At 35.6% G+C, this 25,840-nt stretch overlaps 1 protein-coding gene and 1 non-coding gene across 8 annotated transcripts in view; one reads left to right on the top strand and one right to left on the bottom strand.

Moving 5' to 3' along the window:
- TRIM37 (tripartite motif containing 37) overlaps nucleotides 1-25,213 on the bottom strand; it is an 84,586-nt gene extending 59,373 nt beyond the window's left edge. For all 7 annotated transcript variants that reach the window (XR_006742679.1, XR_004990777.2, XM_036454279.1 and 4 more), the window contains exons 1-9: nucleotides 25,135-25,213; nucleotides 22,061-22,185; nucleotides 18,698-18,748; nucleotides 17,400-17,481; nucleotides 15,409-15,485; nucleotides 7,603-7,782; nucleotides 5,347-5,461; nucleotides 3,203-3,418; nucleotides 1,748-1,884 (exon numbers count right to left, since the gene is read on the bottom strand). Coding sequence is in view for 5 of the 7 variants with exons in the window: in XM_036454279.1 (XP_036310172.1) it covers nucleotides 1,748-1,884; nucleotides 3,203-3,418; nucleotides 5,347-5,461; nucleotides 7,603-7,782; nucleotides 15,409-15,485; nucleotides 17,400-17,481; nucleotides 18,698-18,748; nucleotides 22,061-22,134 (932 nt within the window). In the remaining 2 variants the exon portion in view is untranslated. The remainder of the gene's footprint in view (nucleotides 1-1,747; nucleotides 1,885-3,202; nucleotides 3,419-5,346; nucleotides 5,462-7,602; nucleotides 7,783-15,408; nucleotides 15,486-17,399; nucleotides 17,482-18,697; nucleotides 18,749-22,060; nucleotides 22,186-25,134) is intronic.
- Nucleotides 24,253-24,357, top strand: LOC118728137. The gene has a single exon (XR_004990804.1). It is a non-coding gene; the product is annotated as a U6 spliceosomal RNA (small nuclear RNA).
- Nucleotides 25,214-25,840: the final 627 nt, after the last annotated feature.

Genomic DNA, 25,840 nt, shown 5'->3' with positions numbered 1-25,840 from the left:
ATATATTTTTATTGATTTCAGAGAGGAAGAGGGAATGAGAAACATTAATGATGAGAGAATCATTGACCAGCTGCCTCCTGCACACACCAAACTGCAAATCGAGCCCGCAACCCAGGAATATGCTGGGACTCTTTAGATACTCTATCCACTGAGCCAAACCAGCTAGGATTTTCGGATATTTTTGGTATTTTGTTGTTATTTCCTTTGAAAAAATGGGCTGAAACAGAGAAACTACAGGTGAATCTGGAATGTTTTATAGGGCCAGAAAATAAGTGCTTTAAAAATTATGAGGACATCCCAAAGGACACAGGAGTTATCTCTTTAACAGGCTCCCATTGGCTAAATCTTGGATAATCTGAGTAATACATTATGATAATTATTTAATAATATACGAATCCGTGAATCCATATTAATAAAATTAATTAATAGGGAAAGTTCTTCCTTAAAATATAATTCCAACTAAGTCAGAATGAATAATGGGTATCATCATTTGGCAATCAACAACAGTAATCTTTTCCAAGCTAATATCATTAATGGATGCTAAGATTAATGGAAAAAGTACAATGAGAAAAAGATATTTACAGTCTCAAATTATGTTCCCAAGAGATATTTATTAATCAAAACCTGGAAGACACCCTCTTCAGCAAGTATCTAAATTAATCAACCCTAATGGGACAGATTAAAGACATGCCCTCCACTTCCCCCTCATACAATATGCCTAAAAAAAATTTCCTCACCACTTCTGTAGTATTCTTCCCAAAGGTGCATAAACTCTGTGTAATGATGAGGAAACATCAGACAATTGCAAATTGAGAATTTGTAAATAATTGATATATATTTCTCAAAAGTGTCAAAAACACATAAAACAAAGTGAAAAAAATAAAATCAAAGACTGATCCAGATTGGGGCAAACTAAAAAAACTTAACCAAAAGCAACATTTGATCCTGCATTGGATCCTAAACCAAAAGACACCGGAGAATGCAAAAATTTTAAAAGGTCAGATTACACTATTACAGCAATGTTAGTCTCTTGATTTTGATAACTGCACAGTAGTTACATAAGAAATATACTTGCTTTTTGGAAGTACATAATGGAAAGTATACCCACCTAATCTCAAATGTCTCACAAAAAATTATATGGTGAGAGAGAAAAAAGAGAAACATAAAGCAAAATATTAACATGTGAGGAGAAAATATGGATAGTTTTTTTAAATAGGGGAATTCTTAGTATTTTTGTGACTTTTCTTAAATATGAAATAATGGCAAAACTAAAAGTTAACAACGAAAATTAAAATTCAGGCACCGGCTGAATACCCAGTTGGCTGGGTATTGCCCCACACCAAAAGGTTGCAGGTTCGATTTACGGTCAAGGCACACATACCTAGGTTACAGGTTCCATCCCTGGGACAGGAGGCAACCAATAGATGTTTCTTTCTCTGTTTTTCTCTCTCTCTCTCTCTCTCTCAACCAATAGATGTTTCTTTCTTTCTCTGTTTCTCTCTCTCTCTCTCTCTGACATGCATAAAAATCTACAAAAAATATATCCTTGGGTGAGATAAAAAAGAAAAATTAAAACTCAGTTTGGAAACCAGAGATCAGAGAGTGGAAACTAATTCAAGCCTTTCCTTTAACATCCTTTATTTATAAAGATTATTAAGATAAAATGCTAACTATCTCCACTTTTAGGTTTATTAATATCCTTCTAATTATCTTGTAGGTGTTTTATATGGTAATGTGCAACACTAACATAGTTTCTTCATCTATGTCATTTTCCTCCGTGTTGCTTGTTGCTGTGGAACTGGCAGAGGAACTGCTACCATCGAGGTGGTTTACTTCATCTTCACCAACAAGATCCAGATCCAGGTCCCCATCTGAAAGCTCATGCTAGAACAAGGAAAAGAAATAAAGATTTTTATCTCATAGAACAATTGAGTATGGAGCAAGCACCAAACAACTACTCAATCATCAGAATTCTCTGCTTGTGTGCCTAATCCGCTAAGCCTTGTAGAAAAAAAATCACACAACCACATTACCTGGTACTACTAGTTTATTGCTGCCAATTGCAGTGGAACCCTTAATGTAATTGGAAATGCTTCAGATATGCCATGAGTTTGACATGCTTGCCTTAAGGTAATACTTCTTTCCTTTTTAAAAAAATGCTTTATTGTTGAATGCATTACATATGCCCCCCTTTATCTCCCATTGACCTCATCCAACCCCCTCTCCCACCCTCCACCCTTACCTCCCCATTGTTAGTGGCCTTGGGCTATGCATATAGGCATACAAGGTTCTTGGTTGATTACTTCCCATCCCCCGCCCATACCTTCCCTCCAAGATTCTGCCCTCTGTTTCATGCTTCCAATGGGCACTTGGGCTGTTTCCAGATCTTAGCTATAATACATTGTGCTGCTCCAAACATAGGGGTGCATACATTCTTTCTGATTGTCGTTTTGGGTTTCTTAGGATATAGATATCCCTAAAAGTGGAACCACTGGGTCAAATGGCAGTTCCACATTAATTTTTTGAGGAAACACCATGCTTTTTTCCATAATGGTTGCACCAGTTTGCATCCCATCAGCAATGTACTAGTTCCCTTTTCTCCACATCCTATCAAAAACTTTTTCTCTATATCCTTATCTTACCTCAAACAAAACAACCATTCCTTGAATTCTCATTCTGGTCATTATTTAGCTGGGACAAAACCTGGCTATCTCCCAAATCCTAAATGAGTCTATCTACATATGCAACTAGTTTCAGTGAATAAAAATACAACACATTTAAAAAATTCACAATCTGCCGTGGCCAGTTTGGCTCACTGGATAGAGCGTCGGCCAGGGGACTGAAGGGTCCCAGGTTCAATTCCGGTCAAGGGCATGTAGGGGGTGTACAGGAGGTAGCTGATCAATGTTTCTCTCTCATTGATGTTTCTGGCTCTCTATCCTTCTCCCTTCCTCCCTGTAAAAAATAAATATATTAAAAAAAATTCACAATCTATTGTTTCTAGAATGTACATTAGTATGTTGTGTAGAATGTAGTTTTCTTCAATATAAAACTTTAAAACACTTTGATTCAGTAACTTCTGACTTGACTAACAGATAAGATTTTTAGCACACTGATTTCTCTACATATGATGAAAACTATGATCTTATTAATTTCTCTTATCAAACACAAAATAAATCCAAAAAATTGGTCTAATTATTACATGATAATCCTCATTCTGAATCTTCTCCTCATCTTCATCCTCTTTGGCCTCTCTTACAGAAGCTAAAATAGGACCATCCTGGAGAAGCATGTCAGTACAGGACGCAGACTTCTTGGATCGTGTCTCAGGACTGTCATCATTTTGGGGGCTAAGATGATTAGCTGGTGGTGACAAATCTCTTGATTTCTGAGTTCGAGATAACTCAATAGTAAGTCTCTTTTAAAACAAAAACAGCACAAATAAACATGAGTTATAAGTAGTGTTTCTATAGAAAAGCAAAACATATTTTTAAGTAAAAAAATATATGTTCTCAAAACATTCCTTGTACCATCTCTCTCACCACCTGCTGCCTTTTGCTTATGGAAAAATCTATGACAAAGAAAAACTGCTCACCCTGGCCAGTGTTGCTCAGTAATTAGAGCATCAATCTGAGGACTGAAAGATCTCAAGCTCAATTCCCGGTAAGGACACATACCTGTGTTGCAGTTTAGACCCTGGCCCCAAAGTTGGGTCAACTACCTAGGACTGCTTTACAGAGTCTCATGCTCTAAATAACCTATATTCTAAAATGTCACATCAGAGTTTCTCTCTCTCCCCCTCCTCCCCCTTCTCTCTTTTTAAATAAAAAATAATAAAATGTGGCTAGTGCAATTAAGGAACTAAATTTTTTTTAAGTTTACTTAGCTATGTATGGCTAGTGGCTACTGAACAGTAAAGACAGGTTCAAAGTTGTTAAAAAGAAAAGAAAAGTTGCCTAATTTATTCTCATCCTTCTTTTATCTAGACCAAGCTACACGTACAGTGAGCAAACTCTAAAGTAAATACAGGCAGTTTTAAATAGTACATAAACATGAAAAACCTCTGAAAGAATGTATTTATCTATATATTAATATTATTGCGATGGCCCATCTATTAGCCAATCTCGGCACTTCAAAAGCTTCCACCCCATCTCTTTCCATTGGCAAAAAGAAACATTCCTTACATATTTAGTTTACCATGGTAAAATTAAAAATTATTTAACTGGCCTTTATCAGTTTGGCTCAGTGGATAGAATGTTAGGTCTGAGGACTCAAGGGTCCCAGGTTTGATTCTGGTCAAGGGCATGTACTTTGATTGTGGGCACATTCCCAGTAGGGAGTGTGCAGGAGGCAGCTGATCGATGTTTCTCTCTCATCGATGTTTCTAATTCTCTCTCCCTCCCTTCCTCTTTGTAAAAAAAAAATCAATAAAATATATTTTTTAAAAATTAATTAACTGATCATTTCTAGTGCTCAATTCAACAGTAGTGAGAATTCAAGATGGGGCAACTTTCAGTTGTTTTATAGTTTTGAATCCTCTAAATTCAAGACAGCATGGGGAAGAGAAATATAGAAATCACTGAATAAAACACAGAGAGATAACCTCAAACTAGAACAGCATTGTAATACAATTTTATGAAATGATGCAAATGTTTCTAGCTGCAATGCCCAATATAAGCATTTAAAATGTGGCCATGCTCTAGCTTAGGGGTGTCGAACTCAATCAGAGAAGGGGCCAAAATCTAAAATCCAGCCTAAATTGCGGGCCGAATGGTTTACTGAACAGTCATAAACTGTCATTGTGATGGAAACGCAGCGGAGTGCAGTGATGACAGCGCGGTGCGGTCCACATTGCAAGGCCTGGCGGGACGGATTTGGCCCGCGGGCCTTGTGTTTGACACATGTGCTCTAGCTGGTTTGGCTCAGTGGAGAATGTCAACCTGAGGTCTGAAGAGTCCCAGGTAAGATTCCAGTCAAGGACACATGCATAGGTTCCGGGCTCGATGCCCAGTAGGGGGCGTGCAGGAGGAAGCCAATCAATGATCCTCTTTCATCATTGATGTTTCTATCTCTCCCTCTCCCTTCCTCTCTGAAATAAAAAAATAAAAAATAATAAAATGTGGCTAGTGCAATTAAGGAACTAAATTTTTTTTAAGTTTACTTAGCTATGTATGGCTAGTGGCTACTGAACAGTAAAGACAGGTTCAAAGTTGTTAAGAATGGACAACAAAATAACTGGACTTTTCTACGAAACTGCAAGAAGTACCCCAAATCTAATTATAAATGATAACAGGCCAATAAGACAAAATAAAACACTAAACCCAAAATATGTATTTTTGTCCTTACCTCTTTAAGGTTATTTATTTGTTGGATATAGCTAGTCTGTGCAGCCTCCAACTGAGTAATATACCAATGCTGATCCCGGCATTTTTGAAAGAAAGTTGGTGAACGAACCTGAAACCTTAAAAGAATAGCTGCACATGAAAAATAATCCAAATAGTAAAATATTATCCAAACAAGCCTTGAATCTATAACTGTAAGTTCTAAAATTTTAAGTTTCATTATCATCTGAGGCCACAACTGAAAATGTAGTCAGAGCTCCTCATATTTGCCATTTATACATGTAGTTCACAAATTATAGTAAAATAAGGTTCTGTAAAGTCATCTATAAACCAGATATCTATACTTAAACTGTAGAGTTCTAAAGAAATACCATTATATCATTTCTAAATTAACATTTAGAAATATCACCTACTAAAGCATTATTTATTGTAATAATCTAGCTAAAATACAAGGTTGATCATGACTCAAGAACAGGACCATACTATGCAAAAGACAAAGAGAGAATATTAAAAGCAGCAAGAGCAAAGAAGGTAGTTACCTATAAAAGAGCACCTATACGATTGTCAGCTGATTTCTCAATAGAAACCATGCAGGCCAGATGGGAATGGCAAGAAATATTCAAGGTGATGAATAGTAAGAACCTACAGCCAAAGATAATCTACCCAGCAAAGCTATCACTCAGAATCAAAGGTCAGATAAAGAGCTTCACTAATAAAAAAAAAAAAGCTAAAGGAGTTCATCACAACCAAACCAGAATTAAATGAATTGTTGAAGGGGGTTCTTTCAGAAGAGAAAGTAAATAAAGATAAAAATTATTAACAACAAATACATAACTATCAACAAGTGAATCTAAAAACCAAGGAAATTAAAAAAAAATTTGATGAACAATATTAACTGGTGAATATAATAGAATCAGAGGTATGGAAGGGGAGTGAACTGACGATTCTTGGGGAAAAGGGGAGAGGGGGATGTGGGAAGAGACTGAACATAAACTGTGCACCTATGGATGAGGACAATAGGGGGTGGGGAAAGGGCAGAGGGTGGGATGGGAACCTGGTGGAGGAGAGCAATGGAGGGGGGGTGGAGGAACATTTGTAATAATATGAACAATAAAAATTTATTTAAAAAAAATTAAAATATTTTGTTAAAAAAAGATGAAGAAAAAGGTAAAGATAAAAATTATGAACAACAAATACATATCTATCAACAAGTGAATCTAAAAATCACGTGAACTAAAAATTTGAGGAACAGAATAAACTGAATATAATAGAATCAGGGGCAAAGAAAGGGAGTGGACTGATAATTCTGGGGGGTGGGGGAGGGGATGTGGGTGGTATACCAAGGAAAAATGCTTTTAGAATTGTTTTGATTGAAAGTTCTAAATTATTAAACATTGTGAAACCTCCAGTTCAAAACACATGAGTCCATTTTTTAAATATGTAAGCCCTCATTTGTCACATCAAATTAAATCATTTTAGCCGAAACCAGTTTGGCTCAATGGATAGAGGGTCGGCTTGTAGACTGAAGGGTCCCGGGTTCGATTCCGGTCAAGGGCATGTGCCTTGGTTGCGGGCACATCCGCAGTGGGGGGTGTGCAAGAGGCAGCTGATCGATGATTCTCTCTCATCGATGTTTCTAACTCTCTATCCCTCTCTCTTTCTCTCTGTGAAAAATCAATAAAATGTATTAAAAAAAAAAATTAAATCATTTTGTAATGATGCCCCAAATTTCTGACTTGTGGTTACCGCAACATTAAATGGGGCTGTTGTGGTTTGATAGTGTTTATGTTCTATAATTTCTGCAAATAATATACGAACTAGTATCACTTAGTTTGATTCATCTTTATTTCCATACTTTTCATTTGCTGCTATCTAGAAGGAACTGAAATTATGTTGTGAAATTCAGCATATAAACCCTGTCACCTGAATGTCAAGTGAGAGGAAAAAAAAGTAAAGGACCATGTTTTTGATTTGCAAATAGTGAGGTTGCAATAAGTTCAACAGATAAATAGGACCTTACTATATTTATTAGAAGTAGTAGTTTCCTTTTTATGGAATTACTAACTAAATGTCAAACACATTTCTAGCTTAAATTTTTCACTGACTACACAAGACTCCTGAAAAAAATGGTTAAGAACATAGCAAGGTTATAGTTGGTATGAATTTCAATATTCATCTTTGTTAAATAAATAGACTCTTAAAGTTCTGGTGACATTATTCCCTCATGATAAAAGCCACAGTATCAAATGTTTCCAATTACCTTAAAATTACTGTATCATTTTGTCGATTCAAGTATCCTTCATTTGCAAGTAAGTCCAAACGAAAAAATCTATTATAACCCCAGCATTCTCCAACTTCAAAGTCAGATGCAAACTCTCGAATGATGTTTTTTGTAGGATCATTGCAAGACTGATGAACCATTTCTACACGATATTCATATCTAAAATTAAAAAACCTGAATATTAATATAGTTGGCAAACCAGAATAAAAAACAGATTCATCAAAACATGATGGTCATTAAGTAATTAACTGAGAAGAAACTTCATATACAATTACATTTCTTTCAAAAGGATGGTATTATTTATAAAGACAGCAGTGTTATGAATGGGCTACCCCAACATGACTGGCAGTAGGGTCTCTCTTTCCTCTCAGTATTATCTATCAATATAGCAGGTAGGAAAAATCACCTCAGTAAATAAAACAAATTTGTATAAAATAGTACGTTCAAAGTTACTTTTGTTTGTTTCAGCAAAGCTATATGATTTTCTTTTTTTATATGTTTTTTCACATATTCATTACCTATATTTCTCCACATATAAAAATTCTGCCATTTCCTTTGAGATTTATCACCATGCAATTTCAAACTAAATAGTACATTTTAAATATTCTATTTTTCCAATTCAAGTTACAATAAATTAACTATACACTCAGAAATTCAAGCCTATGAACTCTTCCGACAGAAAATAAGTACAAGTTGGGAAAGCCAATATATTTAGATTTCCCTATCTTAGAGTACAAAACTTAAGTATCCAAACTCATTTTTACTAAGAAAGCACTATTATTACAAAAAGGAAGAAAAGTGAAGAAATAAAGGTAATCAGAAGGAAGACTCAATATTAATGCGGATGAAAAAGAGGTTCTATAAAAAATAATCTCACAGGATGATGTGATCATAAATTCCCAGGTGCTCAGGTCATGGTGGGTAGTCCTTCAGTAGGCCTATAATGTCTTCAGCAAGGTTTTTAGCCAGCCCTGCCCATTGTTCTTATGCACCTAGGTTAATACACTTAGAAGTAATACCCCCTGAAGGGGTTAGTAAGCCTCAAGAGAGCACACAATCTTAACTATCCTCCCCACCTTGTTTTCTCCAATCTTTCTCCCCTCCTAATTTTAAATGCATAAAAGCTGCTGCAAGCCTGCTATTCTTGGGAACATTTGAAATCCTGTTCACCAGCATATGTCATCAGTTTGGCTCAAATACATTTTTACAAAAATTCTCTACAAGTTTGCATATTCTTACATCTGTAGTAACCATAATACTTCTCCTTTTTGGCGGAGGTAAATTTTGTATCTGTTTATGTGCTTTTGATTTTATTTTTTCAATTACAGTTTACATTCAATTTAGTTTGTATTAGTTTCAGGTGTATAGCAAAGTGGAGGTAAATTTTTTACAGAGAGGAAAGGAGAGAGAGAGAGAGCTAGAAACATCGATGAGAGAGAAACATCAACCAGCTGTCTCTTGCACGCCCCCTACTGGGGATGTGCCTGCAACCAATGTACATGCATGCCCTTGACTGGATTCAAACCTGGGACCTTTCAGTCTGCAGACCGATGCTCTAACACTGAGCCAAACAGGTTTCGGCAAGTGGAGGTAAATTTTTTTTAAAAATTTCAGAAACAGGAAGGGAGAGGGAGAGATAGAAACATCAATGGTGAGAATCACTGATCAGCTGCCTCCTGGACACCCCCTACTCAGGACCTAGCCCACAACCTGGGTATGTGCCCTGATCAGGAATCAAACCATGACCTCCTGGTTCATGGGTCAACCACTGGCCCACACCAGCCAGGCTGGAGGTAAAATTTTAAAGAAAAACAATAGCTCAACCTGCTATTTCTGCTGGCAAAGTAAAGACATAAGGAAAAAAATTACAGCTCTTTAACTACAAATACTATGTGTTAGTATTTCTTTAAGCACTGTCAAATGATTTTTATATTAGTATCTCTTATAACGTGTTCATCTAGATTGATGACACAAAAAACTAACCAGTGTAAGAGCTGTGATATTTTTTGACTGTCTAGATCACGTGTCAAACACAAGGCCCGCGGGCCAAATCCGTCCCGCCAGGCCTTGCAATGTGGCCCGCACTGCGCCGTCATCACTGCACTCTGCTGCGTTTCCATCACAATGACAGTTTATGACTGTTCAGTAAACCATTCGGCCCGCGATTTAGGCTGGATTTTAGATTTTGGCCCCTTCTCTGATTGAGTTCGACACCCCTAGTCTAGATTTTATGGAAGTCCTTAAGCCAGCTCCACAGTACAAAGGGTACCATTATATGTCCAGAATTAAATTCAAATATTGATGCACAATTGATTTTTGGCAAGGGTGCCAAAATCTTTCAATAGAAAAAGAATAATCTCTTCAACAAAAAATTAACTCAAAATGTATCAACAACCTAAGGGGTAAAACTTACTTTCAGAAAAAAACATGGGGATAAATCTTTATGAATTCAAATTTGGCAACGGATTTATAGATTTGACTCCAAAAGTACAGGAAACAAAAGAAATCATAGATAACTTAGACCTCATTAAAATAAAAACTTTTGCCAAAACTGGTTTGGATCAGTGGATAAGAGCGTCAGCCTGTGGACTGAAAGGTCCCACGTTCGATTCTGGTCAAGGGCACATACCTTGGTTGCAGGCACATTCCCAGTAGGGGGTGTGCAGGAGGAAGCTGATTCATGTTTCTCTCTCATTGATGTTTCTAATTCTCTATCCCTCTTCCTCTCTGTAAAAAATCAATAAAATATATACTTAAAAAAGTAAATAAATAAAATGAAATAAAATGAAAACTTTTTGTAGCCCAAAGGACATTATCAAGAAAACGAAAAGATAATCCACAAAATGAGAGAAACTATAGTCAAATCATATATCTGATAAAAAATTTAGCACCCGAGAGAAGAATACTTACAACAATTTTTATTTATTTATTTATTTATTTATTTATTTATTTATTTATTTATTTTTACAGAGAGGAAGGGAGAGAGAGAGAGAGCTAGAAACGTCGATCAGAGAGAAACATCGACTAGCTGCCTCTTGCATACCCTCTACTGGGGATGTGCCCACAACCAATGTACATGCCCTTGACCGAAATCGAACCTGGGACCTTTCAGTCCATAGAACGACGCTCTACCAGAGCCAAACCGGTTTCAGCTACCTACAACAATTTAATAACAAAAAGACAAGCAACCCAATTTAATAATGAGCAATGAACTTGAAAAGACATCTGTCCAAAAAAGTTATATACAAAGGCCACTAAGCACATAAAAAGATGTTAAACTTCACTGGTCATTAAGGAAATGCAAATCAAAACCACAATTAGATACCACTTTATACTAGGATACATATAAAATATATTTAAAAATGGAAAATAAGTGTTGTTGAGGATATGGAGAAATATGAATTTATGTACAATGAAAACAGTTCGGCAGTTCCCCAAAATGTTAAACACAGAATCACCATATAAACCAACCATTCCACAATTAGGTATACATTAAAATAAAATAAAAAAAACATTTGTCTCTATAGAAACCTGTACATGAATGTTTATAGCAGAGTTTTTCATAATAACCAGGCTGAGGGACCCACCCCCCCAACACCCTGAATGCATGAATGCACTGGGCCTCTAGAAAAGAAATAAATTTCTGATATGTGCTTCAACATGAGTGAACCTTGCAAACACTATGCTAACCCAAACACAAAAGTTACAATATTATATGAACTTTTATATGAAAAATCCAGAATAGGCAAATAAATACACAGAGAGAAAGCAAAGTAGTGTTTGTCTAAGAATGGGGGAAGCAAAGAATGGGCAGTGTTTACTTAATGGGTATTGGATGTTCTGGGGTGAGGAAAACATGGTGAAATTAGAAGTGGTAGTGTAGTGCACTGAAAATGCACTACATTCCACTGAATTGCTTATTTTTAGATGGTTAATTATGTTTCATGTAAATTTCACATAAAAAAATAAACTTTTTACTATTTTAAAAATGAGTAGTGAAAAACTCAAAACTCAGAGAAATAATCAAGAATATTGAAAAATCTGGGAAGATATTAATGCAGATGGTCAAATACATCCAAGAAAAGGATAAGTAGAAGTTTAAAATCAATATAAAACAGTTTTTTAAAAATCAGTTCCTTTGTATGAAAAACACATATAATGTTTGAAAAAAAAGGTCATTTTTTTCTCTGCATTAGTTCTTTAAAATCATGACTAATACAGCTCTATTTTTCTAATAAATATGGCAATAATTCAAGTTAAATTGCACAGCACTTAAATAAAACTAAAACCTTAAACTGGAATATTCCAATTTAAATTCTTTTCTTCTATCAAACTGAAAGTCTGAATAAATTTCACAACAGTTAAGTTAAAATTTTAGTCTGATTAAAATTACTCCCCCAGAAAAATTCTACTCTTTTTTTCAACAATTCAAATTCCTGTTTCTAAAACAAATCACTCAGAATATACTGCTAAGAGTCAATTCCAGGATATCACTCAAATGCAGATTTCCTCTGAAAGCCCACACACATATGAATGCTAACATATACCTATTATATTGAGAAACTTAAGCATAATAAAATTATGAAAAATTACTTCTGCAGGGTCCCAGGTGGTATTAAAATCTACTAGACAATGATACAATAATTTTTTATTCCATATTTTGACAGTTAAAGTACCTCAGCTTTAAACTCTTAATTGCACAATTAAATGGCATTTCAATGTTTGATGAAACAATATTCAAAATACTTCTCTAGGATTACTGAAGCATTAAGAGAATTAACAACTAAGATATCTGCTTTTTCCAGAACTTAATAACTTACCACAGTCTAGCTTTATTATACCACTACACATACAGTATCAGAATCATGCTCTAACACTTTGTCCTTTATGCTTTAGTTGTCATGCATTTTAACTTCTACATTCATTAAACCATAAAATACAATGTTAATATTGTTTAAATAATAAATTATCATTTAAAGTTATTTTAATAGCAAAGAAATTTTTAACTTAACCACACAGTTTCCATTTCTGCTGCTCTTAATTTGTTTAGATTCAGATGTCCAACTAGTGTTATTTTCCTTGTATGTACAGCATGTGCTTTAACATTTCTTATAGTCCAGTTTTGAAAATATGCCTGAAAATGACTTTACCTTACCTTAGTATTTTAAAAGATATTTTTGCTGGGTACAAAATCCTAGATTTTTTTTTTCCTTCAGCCTTTCTTAGACGTCCCTTTATCATTCCACTGGTATTGTTTCCAGTGCAAACTCTTGATTTTATCCTTACCTTTGTGCCTCTATAAATGCCATTTTTTTCCATTGCTAGTTTAAGATTTTCTGTTTATCAATAGTTTTGAGCAATCTACACTAATAAAAGAGTAAGATGCAAATTGACCATACCTTTATGACACCCATCAGCCAACAGGTTAATTTGCATATGCAAGTGGCCAGGGATGGGGTGGGATGCTGGGCTCTGGGCAGCATGGGAAGGTGGAATGGTGGTTCTGGCCAGAGCGAAGGCTGTGCAGGCAGCCAGGGGAAAAAAGGGCCATTCTTATACGAATCTTTGTGCATAGCCTCTAGTTTGGCAATAATGTGCTTTGATGTTCCCATCATGTTCCTGTGCTTGCAATTCATTGAGTTTCCTAAATCTGTGGGTTTAAAATTTTTATCAAGTTTTGAAAGTTTTCCCCATTTTTTCTTTACTAATTCTTCTGATTCCCTCCTTTAAGGACTCTATAATAGTTATCTATACATTAAGTTGTTTCAGGTTCTTCTGTTTTGGAATTTGTTTTTCTATTTCATCTTGGGCAGTTTCTATTGTTATGCCTTCAAATGTGAGTAATCTTTCCTTTTACAATATTTAATCTGTCATTCATGCGATCCAGTATACTTAACATTTCAAATATAGTTCATTTTTAAGTTCAATTTGAGTCTTTTATATATCCCTACTTAACTTTTGAACAAATGGGATACTTATAACTGTCTTAAATGTCCCTGTTTCCTGCTTCTCACATGAAAATCAAGCTTTTTTAAAACTAGACATTCATTCAAAGATTTCAAAATCTAAAACACAAGCTTTCTCGTCAAATATTATTTCACTTCAAAAAAGTTATATTCATGAAAATGGTCTTTAACACATAATTATGATTTTTAAGTGAATTAATAAAAAATTTTAAAATCTTATTTTAATTTCTAATTCAGATATTGATATAATCCACATGAAGAAAAAGTTCTTGCTTCATTTTGATTGATTATTCTCATTATTGGTTATGTCTCCCCATCTTTTTAAATGCCAGATAAACTTTGATTGAACAACACATATTGAATATTTTACTTTGTGGGGTGCTGGACATTTTTGTGATCTTATAAATTTTCATGAGCTTTGCTCTGGGGTACAGTTATTTGAAATAATATGATCCTTTGAGATGCTGCTTTCATTTTTTTAGGTAGGCCCAGAGCAGTGTGCAGTCTAGAACTTAGCTATTCCCCTCTACTGAGGCAAATGCCCCATGAATTATAAATTTCTCCACTGTAATAGAAAAAGACAGATCCTGGTCCTGTATCAACACCAGACACCACTTCCTGTAATCCTTTCAGATTATTGTTTCCCCAAACTCAGGTAGTTTCCTCTCAAATGAGCCCTAAATGAGCCCTGTTGAGTTCTTACAGGGAACACCCCACAGACCTCTGAGCTCTCTGCCTATGCAGCTCTCTTCTCTCTGGTATTCTGTCCAATACGCTCTAGCTACACTGGTCTTCCTGCACACTCAGCACTGTCTATTCAATTCAGGGAGTCTGCCAGACTATCTCAGTTCACCCTCCTGAACTTTTTCTCAAGGCTGTAAACTGGGACAATCATAGAATTCATTTGTCTGTTTCTTATCTATTGGGAATTGCTTCCATTGGTTACCTCATGTCCAGTGTCTAGAAAATGTTATTTTTATCTTTTCTTTTTGGTTATTGCAAGAGAAAGGGTTACTCTTCTATTATTACATAATAGCTGAAAGCAGACATTTCATATCAAATCAACAGATTTTAATGTAATAAAGTAAAATTTACTATTATGGTTTTGGATTCCACATTACAAATTACATTTACCAAACAAGCACTTGTTCAATTTGGTGTAATGTCAAAGAAGAGACACAATCATCTAAAACTGTTTTTTCAAGTGTTCCTCCCTTTTTTACCACATGAAAAATATTTTTTATAACTCTGGTGACAAAGACTTATTTATAAATTTTATGGGATTTAAATCATCTCATTAAAAAAAATTCTCTCAACTACATGATATTCAAAATCTGTGAGGCTAGATTTTATATACTATATACTTCAACCAACAAAACTCATTGCACACAAATTAAATATAGAAGTAGATATGGGAATCCAGCCATTTTCTTTTTAAGCAAATAGCAAGAGATTTCCAAAAATGTTAAATAACATATATTTTATCAAGAAAAAATATTTATGTTAATATACAATAGGTTTTTAAATTAATACAATTTTTATATTTTTCCTCTGTTTTAATTTCTAATTCAGAAAATATCAATTGATATAACCCCCATAAAGAAAAACTTATTGGGATTCCCAATAAATTTTAAGAGTATAAAGAGTCCTGAGGTCATACAATTAGAGAACTGCCAGTCTATGTCACCATACTATTCCTGGGATGTACACTTTCACAAATATAATACAGTAATTAACAAAAGAGTTAATAAAAAATTATAAAGAGGAATGTACTTGTATTTAAACACACACTAAAGTTTGTTATTTAATCACGTCTTACTTGGAAGTTTCTGGCAAGCCAGCTGAGAGTTCCAGAAACACAGATAAGTAGTATCCACGGACAACTCCATTTCCATCCTAAAAAAAAAAAGGAAGTTATAGAAATACAAATTTCAGATCATTTTAAATGAAGCCACATTTAAAAAAATATACTAATATATGATATTTGGATTGGGACATACTTCTAAATTTAGAAGCAGTAAGAAAAATAATAGAAAGACCAAAATATTTGATTCTGTAACAATTCGAAACTTTTGTACATTAAGAAAAACACCTGATGGCTGCCTTTCCAGCCACTTTGATATAGAGAGGCATAACATGCACTCTTGTGTGTTGTTGGCTGTTTTGCTATATGTGTTATTTTTAATAATAAATGGTTCAGATTGACAGCAAAGTGACACAGAAGCTAACTTGAAAAGATTAAGTATGTTTAAATCCATGAGTTCATAATTTTTTTAAAAACCTAATTAATCACTTTCAGAGAATAATATGGGAAACTGGTAAATAACAGGAAAGAATCCTGCCTCTCCTAAATGAACTGTTAGTGATTAACCAAATAATAAAGGAAAGTATCTATACTAATAAAAGGTAATATGCTAATTAGACTGGAAGACCTTCCAGGTGTCCTTACAGACAAAGCCATGGTGGTGGAGCCAAGGCAGAGGCAGTTAGGGGCGATTATGCCAGGAGGAGAGGGCAGTTGAGGGTGATCAGGCTTGCGAGGGTGGGAGTGGGGGAGACAGTTGGGAGTGGGGGAGACAGTTGGCGGCAAGAAGGCTGGTGGGGGGCGGCAGTTGGGAGTGAGCAGGTTGGCAGGCACAGTGGTTAGGGGTGATCAAGCAGGCAGGCAGGTGAGTGGTTAGGAGCCAGCAGTCCTGGATTATGAGAGGGTGTAGGCCAGCCTGAGGGACACCCTCCCCCAGTACACAAATTTTGTGCACTGGGCCACTAGTCTCTTTATAAAAGTATGACAACTAATAAGTGGGGGAAAAAACACCTATAAAATGAGAATATCACTGTTGTGATAGATATAGACACTGAGCATCAATAGCTGCCAATATCATAAAGAGATGCAACTAGACATCATGTGATTAAAAAACCAACACTACTACTTATATTCTTGCCATAGGAATCAACTATGATCTCATCATGTCACTGAATCCAGCTGCTAATTTACAGAAAATACAGAGATCAATGAAACATATTGAAATGTACGAGTACACAATTGGCATACATGTGTTCTGATGGCTTTCTGTATTTTATTTTTAAAAACACTTATAAGAATTTTAAACATGTCTTCTGAAGATAAGAATCTTTAAAAAATATATATCTTTTTAATTGATTTTTTTACAGAGAGGAAGGGAGAGGGATAGAGTTAGAAACATCAATGAGAGAGAAACATTGATCAGCTGTCTCTTGCACACCTCCTACTGGAGATGTACCCACAAACAAGGTACATGCCCATGAGTGGGATCGAACCTGGAACCTTTCAGCCAGGAGGCCGATGCTCTATCCACTGAGCCAAATCAGTTAGGGCTGAAGATAAGAGTCTTCATACAAATAATAAATAAGATTCAGCAATGTCAGGGTTCATACTGTTCATATTTAACTCACTTTTCCGTAGAATTAGTAATAGAACTTAAAAGAAACATTAAAGCTGTCATTATTTTAGCCTTAGCCGATTTGGCTCAGTGGATAGAGCATTGGCCTATGGACTAAAGGGTCCCAGGTTCTATTCTGGTCAAGGGCATGTACTTTGGTTGCAGGCACATCCCCCAGTGGGAGGTGTGCAGGAGGCACCTGATTGATGTTTCTCTCTCATCGATGTTTCTCACTATCCTTTCCCCCTTCCTCTCTGTAAAACAATCAATAAAATTATTATTTAATTGTCATTAATTTTTTACTCTACCAAAAGAGTGAACCTGTGTACTACAGAACCCTGAAAGAAAGAGCATGCGTTTAAAAGAATTATTAAAAATATGAAAAACTTACTGGGTAAACTTTTAATCTCCAACAAAGTCCTGAAACTTGAAGAGGTGGACTGTAAACAGGATCTGCTCTCTGGCGCAAAGTGCTAAAGTAAAAGAAAACCAACCAAATCAAAAGCTTGAAACCAAAACAAACCACTTTACTTATGTTACTTCAAGCCATGAACAAAGTAAAAGGTGGTTAATCAAGTCAAAATCACACTGGATAAATTTATACATAGTTGCATCTAGAAATAAAATTTAATAATACCGAAATATTCAGCAGGACTTTCAGTTTCAGATCACCTCAAAACTGTGACAGTAGAGAAAAGGGAAAATAAGAATCCTGAATTTAATTACCATTTCAACAAGTAATCTTTCATCAATAAAGAAAAAAGAAAAATATGTCTCTCTTCCTCATATCCCTGGTAGTATAATTATCCTTTTTTTAAAATGGAAAAACAAAAAGAGCATGTGCTAAATCTTAATGTATATGGGGAAAGTCTTAGAAAGTTTATATTTTGGCCACAATATTACCCCATAAGAAAAACAAATTATATATGAAATGGTATAAATTCTCCTTTTGCCTTATTTTGATGGTTATCACTTCCTGGAATTTTCCTCTCCAGACAAGACCTTATATTCTTGGTATGCAGCCCCTGAAGACAAATTCCTAAGACCTTTTTGTTTTAAGGTCTGCATTTATAATCTTAGAGAAAAAGCAATAATGGCTAAAAAAAATTTTATATGTAAGTTACAAAGCTTAAAATAATGACTTCTTGTCCTTACTTTGAGTTCAGAGAAAATGGACCAAATGGACTTATTCTTATCACTTTATTTCTGAGGATGGGTAAGGGGCTCATTGACCTCTATCATCTCTTTCACCCCATCTTCACAAAGGTCTAGCAGTGTTTCCCAAAGTGTGGTAGGCGTACCCACAGGGGTAAAGGAAGAGTTTGGTGGGGGTACGCGTTGCACCGGAGTTTGGTGGGGATATGCACTGCACCATGCTTAGATGCGCCTAATTCTACATTCTCATGAGTACGAAGGGTACTACTCAGCGTTAGAAAATTATAGAAGGGGTACACAGATGTCAAAAGTTTGGGAAACACAGGCCTAGTGGACCCTATTAAATAAAACATGGCTCCCTTCCCCTGACCAGAGAAGCAATTGGTCCTGAAGAAATAATATGACCATTATGCTTCTAATAGGAAATTTGTTTCTTCTAAGACAACATTGAGTGTCACAGTTCATTAGTCTATCCTACTCTGGAATAACACCTTCCTGGCACATATAAAAGCCAGAGTTGTCAAAAACTCTTACCTGAAATTCTCTAAAACAAAAGTAGCTGAATCATAAGATGGTACTAATTCACTAAAAAAAAAAAAAAAAAAGCAAATTAATATTATTTGGCTTCTGTAAGTTTAAAATTTCATTTAGTTAAAAAACAAAGTCCCTTAATAATATCTTAAAATTTTTATTAAATTAAAATCCCTAAGAAAAATTTTAATCATTAAAAATAGCATTAAATCAAATAAATTCATAAAACCATCAGAAGATTACATCAAATGTTTGCAATGAAATAAGAGGACTAAACAAATACTCTATAAAATATATTTTTTACAAGGCAATATATAATTAAGTATTAAAGTAAGTATAAGAGACAAGTAAAACAGAATTCATAAAATAGGAAAAGGAAGAAACTGGTTCCTGAAATATGGAACCAATATAAACAGGTTTAAAAAACAAAAGAAACAACAAAAACAAAAGACATCACAATGAATTCCCAAACTTCCTTCTTCAAAACAAATTATGAGGAATATTGAATTTTTACTAGGTCAGCCCCAATTGCCCTGCCTGCTGGCCTGGTTCCCCCACTGCCTCTGAAAGACAATTTTTACTAGGAAATAAACCTATGCAATTTTATGGGATAAGAATACATAATCACAAAAGTGGCAAACCTTAGGAGGGCAGTTGGGGTGACCGGGTGGGCAGGGGAGGGCAGCTGGAGGTGACCAGGCCTGCAGGGGAGGACTGTTTGGGGTTACCAGACTGGCAGGGAAGAGCAGTTAGGGGTGACCAGGCCAACAGGGGAGGACAGTTAGGGACAATCGGGCTGGCCGGGGAGCCATTAGGTGTCGATCAGGCTGGCAGGGGAGTGGTTAGGGGGTTATCAGGCTAGCAGACAGAAGCAGTTAGGGGCAATCAGGCAGAGTCAGGCGGGCAGTTGGGAGCCTGCAGTCCTGGATTGTGAGAGGGATGTCCCAGATTGGAGAGGGTACAGACTGGTACAGACACTGCCTCCCCCCGCCCCTGCATGAATTTCGTGCACCAGGCCTCTAATATAATAAAAGGCTAATATGCAAATCGACCAAATGGTGGAACTACCAGTCACTAATGACACACATTGACTATCAGGGGGCAGATGCTCAACACAGGAACTGCCCCCTGGGGTCAGTGCACCACCACAGGGGGAGCTCCACTCAGCCAGAAGCCGGGCTCACAGCTGGCAAGCACAGCGGCGGTGGCAGGAGCCTTTCCTGCCTCCATAGCAGTAGGACATCCCCTGAGGGCTCCAGACTTCAAGAGGACATGAGCCTAGCTGAGGGGACCCCCCCAACCCGGCAAGTGCACAAATTAAACTGGGCTTCTATTGTAGTTTAATATATAACACTATAAATTTACCAAAAAGATGAACTGTAAGTCATTTCACATCTTCTGATATACTCATTAAAGTTCATTTCATGAAAATTTGATTACCAAAATAAGATATAAGATTTATCTATACCATTTTTACACTATGATAGTGCCTAAAAAATTAGTGGTTTGCACCCTAACCAGTTTGACTCAGTCGACAGAGCATCGGCCTGCGGACTGAAAGGTCCCAGTCCAGGACGTGGGGAGTGGGCCTAAGCCAGTAGGCAGACATCCCACAAGGGGCCCTTAGCGCTGCTGGCAGAGGCAGGAGAGGCTCCCACCACAGCTGTGCTTGCCAGCTGTGAACCTGGCTTCTGGCAGAGCGGCACTCCCCACATCCTGGACTGGGACCTTTCAGTCCGCAGGCCGATGCTCTGTCGACTGAGTCAAACTGGTTAGGGTGCAAACCACCAATTTTTAGGTGGTCGGTGTGTGTCATAGAGACCAGTCGTTCTGACCTTCAGTCGATTTGCATATTAGCCTTTTATTATATAGGATTTATTATATAGGATATCCTGGGGTTATAGGCCAACAGTGGTAAATTTCCAGAAGAATCCCAAGTGAATCTAACATACAACCAGTGTTAAGAATCACTGCTCTTAACAGCACAGAGTAATTTAAACATGCTTAAAAAAAATACGTTGTTCAGCCAAAACCAGTTTGGCTCAGTGGTAGAGCATCAGTCTGCGGTTCGATTTCGGTCAGGGGCATGTATGTTGGTTGCGGGCACATCCCCGGTAGGGGGTGTACAAGAGGCAGCTGGTCGATGTTTCTCTCTCATCGACGTTTCTACCTCTCTATCTCTTTCCCTTCCTCTCTGTAAAAAATCAACACATTAAAAAAAAAAAAAAAAATACGTTGCTTCAGAAGAATTCTAAAACTGCCCGGGGTAAAACTAAAGATATGTAGAAAGCAACCAACTGTTATTTCCAGATTTTTTAGGATAAAAAGATAACATCATGTCACCATTAAAATCTTTAAACATTTCATGCTTTATGGGCTTTCCTTTTGACAACATATATGTAAATGAGTTCTAGTCACTGTGTAATAAAATATAAGTAAACTCAAAGGTAAATTAAAAAATGGACATGAGAAAACATGGCTGAACCTTGAGAACATTATGCTAAGTAAAATAGGCAGAAAGAAAAGTGCTATATGATCTCATTTATATGAGGAATCTTTAAGAGAGGTTAAAAGGTACCAACTTCTAGTTACAAAACAAAGTTTATAGACCTATATTTTACAGCATGGTGATTATAGTAATAACACTGTATTGCATATCTGAAACCTGCTAAGAGAGGTCTTAAGAAAAAAATATTTTCACCCTGACTGGTTTGGCTCAGTAGATAGAGCATCGGCTTGTGGACTGAAAGATCGCAGGTTCAATTCCGGTCAAGGGCATTTACCTTGGTTGCGGGCACATCCCCAGTAGGGGGTGTGCAGGAGGCAGCTGATCGATGTTTCTCTCTCATCAATGTTTCTAACTCTCTATTCTTCTCCCTTCCTCTCTGTAAAAAAAATCAATAAAATATATATATATTTTTTAAAGGAAAAAAATGTTTTCTATGTATGGTGATGGATGTAAACTATAATCTAGATTGTGGTAATCATTTCCCAGTATATAAAATATATCATTATGTTTAAACCTGAAACTAATAGGATATTATTTCAATTGTATCTTAATTTAAGAAAAGGAACGAAGGGACAGACATGAAATAAAATGTGATCAGTTATTTCTTCTCTACAGTATGGAAAATGAAGCTCCAAGAAGAAATCAATTCCTAATTCACTATCATCCTCTCTTTTCACTAAAAAATGTGTAAGTCCACAAGAATATTTTTTAGTTTATATGCATAAAGTCTGCTAAACCACATCATTATAAACAGAACCTTAAAAAAATGAAGCAAAGAAAAACAATGTTTTTTAAAAACAATTATATGTATTTGCACATAAACTTAATACGAAAATGAAATTTTAAAACTGTCATACCTGGTAAAATCTGGTGGAACAGGAGTGGTAACAAAGGATGCCATGGGCTTGCGATGAACTTGCTGAAACATCATGAGGATTTCTGAGCTCTTAGATATCAACTCACTTTTACTACAAGATCGTAACTGTGTGAGGAAAAAAAGTTCCTGACTAAATAAACAAAATTACTGTTCAGTGGCACCTCAAAATCCCTAATAAAGCAAATAAAAATTGTTTTGATTATATACTGAAAAAGATTAGATTAAAAAAATAGAATGACTCAAAGTGGGTTTTAGAATGAAAAATCTACAAAGAACTTAGATTATTTATTTCTATTCTAACAATATTGTCATGAAGTGTATTGATTTTAAAGCATTTTTCTCTCCTCATATGTTAGGGTAAATACAATTTTAGAAGAGATCGGGCGCATTCAGGGTGGTATGGCCGTAGACGGTAAATACAATTTTAAAAACTACAAATATACTTTACACTACTACAGTAAATCCATTATGTATATTAATGAACAAACTCCAATAGGTTTATAGCTTTCAAATAGGATTTCTCAAAATGCATTCCAAGGACCAGAAAAACATTAAGATGTAATGCACACATAAAAAGCTATATCGATTTGGGAAAGAGCCAAAGGTAAAAAAGTGATAAAAGCAACCTTTGTAAAATAAGCATGGTAGTTAAAAGATTACTAATTTTGTATTCAAAACAACTAGTCTTAAGTTCTAGTTCTGATACAAACTAATTATATGACTCTGTCATTTTATGTGTAAAACTGGAATAATATCTATGCTTGCTTTGCTGGGTTTAACTATCATGAAGCTGAATGTGAAACTGCTTTGTAAACTATTAAGGGCTAAACTTGTCTCCCCAAAACTCATATGTTGCAATCCCAACCTTCAAGTCCTCAGAATGTAACAGTATTTGTATATATAAATGCCTAATATGCAAATTGCCCCTTGGGAGTTTGATCACTTGCTATGATGTGTGCTGACCACCAGGGGGCGGGGCGGAAAGAAGGAAGGCCCCAGCTGGCAGCCAGCAGGGGGGGAAGGGAGGTCCTAGTCAGCAGCTGGAAGGCCCCAATCAGCCTGATCACTGGCCAGGCCTAGGAACTCTACCAGTGCAGGAATTTCATGCACCAGGCCTCTAGTTTAGAAAACAGAGAGAAGCAGCCATTTACAAGCCAAACTGAAGGACCGCAGGGGAAACCTGCTAATACCTGATGTAAACCAGCCTCCAGAACAATGAAAATAAATTTTTATTGTTTAAGCATCCCCTGAGGATATGTTTTTATTGACTTTAGAGAAAGAGTAATAAAGAGTAAAGGGGATGGGGGGGAGGGGAGAGAGTGAGGGAGAAAAAGAGAAACAAATATTGATGTGATAGAGAAACACTGATTGATTGCCTTCTGTACAAGCAACCAGCAACCCAGGTATATGCTTTAAAAAAACACACAACTTTTTTTGATGAAGAACTGATATATATAATTAAGACAAACTGCATGTATTTAAAGTGTGTAATTTAAGTTTTGACAAATGTATACACCTGTGAAGCTATCACCATAGTCAAGATAGGAACTTTACCATTATCTCCCAAAATTTGTTTGTGTCTGTTTGTAAGCTCTCCTGCTTTCTTCCCCCTCTGGGCAACCTCCTATCTGCTTTCTTACATTATAGATAAGTTCACATTTCCTGGAGTTTTATGTAACTGAAATCAAACACATTATATACTCATTTTATGTCCACCTTCTTTTTTGAACAAAATTATTTTGCAATTTGCTCATATCAATTGTGGTTTTATTTGTAAAAGCAAAAAAAAAAAAAAAAAAAAAAAAAAAAAAAAGCACAACCCAAATAGCTATAAACAGCTGAATAAAAAAACAAATCATGGTATATAACATATAATAGAATACTACTCAGCAATTAAGAAGGAAAAGCAGCCCTAGCTGGTTTGGTTCAATGATCAGCGTGTCAGCCCACAGACTAAGGGTCAAGGATTCAATTCTAGCCAAGAACAGGAATCTTGGTTGCAAGCTCAATCCCCAGTCTGGCTGTGGCGCATGCAGGAGGCAACCAACTGATGTGTCTCTTTCACACTGATGTTCCTCTCTATCTCTACCTTCCCCTTCCATCTTTCTAAAAAACAATGGGAAAAAATACCCCCAGATGAGGATTAACAAAAAGGAAAGGCAAATTAATATTGTGCTCTTCAGCAGCACACATACCAAAATATGAACAATATAGAAAAGATTAGCATGGTCCCTGAGCAAGAGTGACACGGTTAAAAAAAAAAAAAAAAAAAAAGACGAGTATACCAAATAGTTATTAACACTACACATTTATTCATTCATTCATTATAAACATTTAAAAAAATATATTTTATTGATTTTTTACAGAGAGGAAGGGAGAGGAAGAGAGAGTTAGAAACATCGATGGGAGAGAAACATTGATCAGCTGCCTCCTGCACACCTCCTACTGGGAATGTGCCAGCAACCCAGGTACATGCTCTTGACTTGAATCAAACCTGGGACCTTTCAGTCCGCAGCCTGACACTCTATCAACTGAGCCAAACCAGTTAGGGCTCTTTCACTATACACTTAACACTCACCTACCAGCAAATTAAAATATAAACTCTATGGGACAGATTTTTTTTTTTTTTTACCATTTTGTCCATTGCTGTGTTCCACATACCTAAAACAATGACTACTCTTTGAATCTTAACTAAAATGTACTTAATAAAAATGCTAACTTTATAATAAAAATCATATAGTATATATAGGTAATTGGCAATAATATTCTATTTCAAAGGCACCACTTAAGTCACAAAGTCAGATATTTTAATCTTTTACATATTTAGATGCTATGCACCAGTCTTACAAAACAAAATAAATCTTAATTTTATTTAGTTCCCAAGCCTGATGGAGAAAACTTGAGAAGAATCAGCTAAATCTTACTTCATAAAAGTCTCTAGTATAGCCCATAGATGGCAAGATCTTTTGATCTTATATAATCTCTATTAAAAAGAATCTTAAAGCATAAGAACAAAAAAGGGTAAAAACTTCATTGCATTTAATATTTCATTACCTGGTGCTCTACCTCCTGAAGTAAGGATTCCAATAGCTCTGTTTCTTGTGTTAGAGAAGTCTTCTGACCTATTTAAAAATAGCAAAACACCAATATTCATGCTCATTATTGGTTTAATAATAAAATTAACTTTCATGAAATACATTCAATAACAAGAAATTTTAGGAAAGCAAAACTTATTCATTACAGCTACCCTAAAAAATTTTCTCAGAGATTTAAGAGGTTGATTCTAATAGCTCTGAAAGAGGATTTTAGAACCAATCCAACCTAAAGAAAATGTAATTCGAGTTCATTACATTCATCTAAGAAATATACAATGACAATAGACTTTGTAAAGAAATTAATGTTATTGCTTCTTCTAAAAGGGCTATAATGATCTTGAATAGTAAATTTTTTACTCAGTCAACTATTCTGAAATAATTCCTCCCCAAAACTTAAGTATGGTATAAAAAAAAGTGTGCCATATATTTATGTTTACTGTCAGCAAAAGGTTATGTTCTTTGAACATAAGAACCTGTAAAAAAGAATGCTCCAAAAGTTCTCCAGAAACTAGAAAAACACAGGAATAAAAGAATCATTATTACAGAAATTAGTATCAAAAAGAGAAACTGCAGGGGATCCAAGATGGCTGCGCCCAGGTGAACACCTAGCCGCAGCCACAAACAACAATTTCAATAAAAAACAACTAAAATATAAAACAGACATT

This window comes from Pipistrellus kuhlii, unplaced genomic scaffold (genome assembly GCF_014108245.1).
Source record: "Pipistrellus kuhlii isolate mPipKuh1 unplaced genomic scaffold, mPipKuh1.p scaffold_m20_p_28, whole genome shotgun sequence".
Classification (NCBI taxonomy): Eukaryota; Metazoa; Chordata; class Mammalia; order Chiroptera; family Vespertilionidae; genus Pipistrellus; species Pipistrellus kuhlii.
This window is presented reverse-complemented; position numbering and strand designations above follow the sequence as displayed.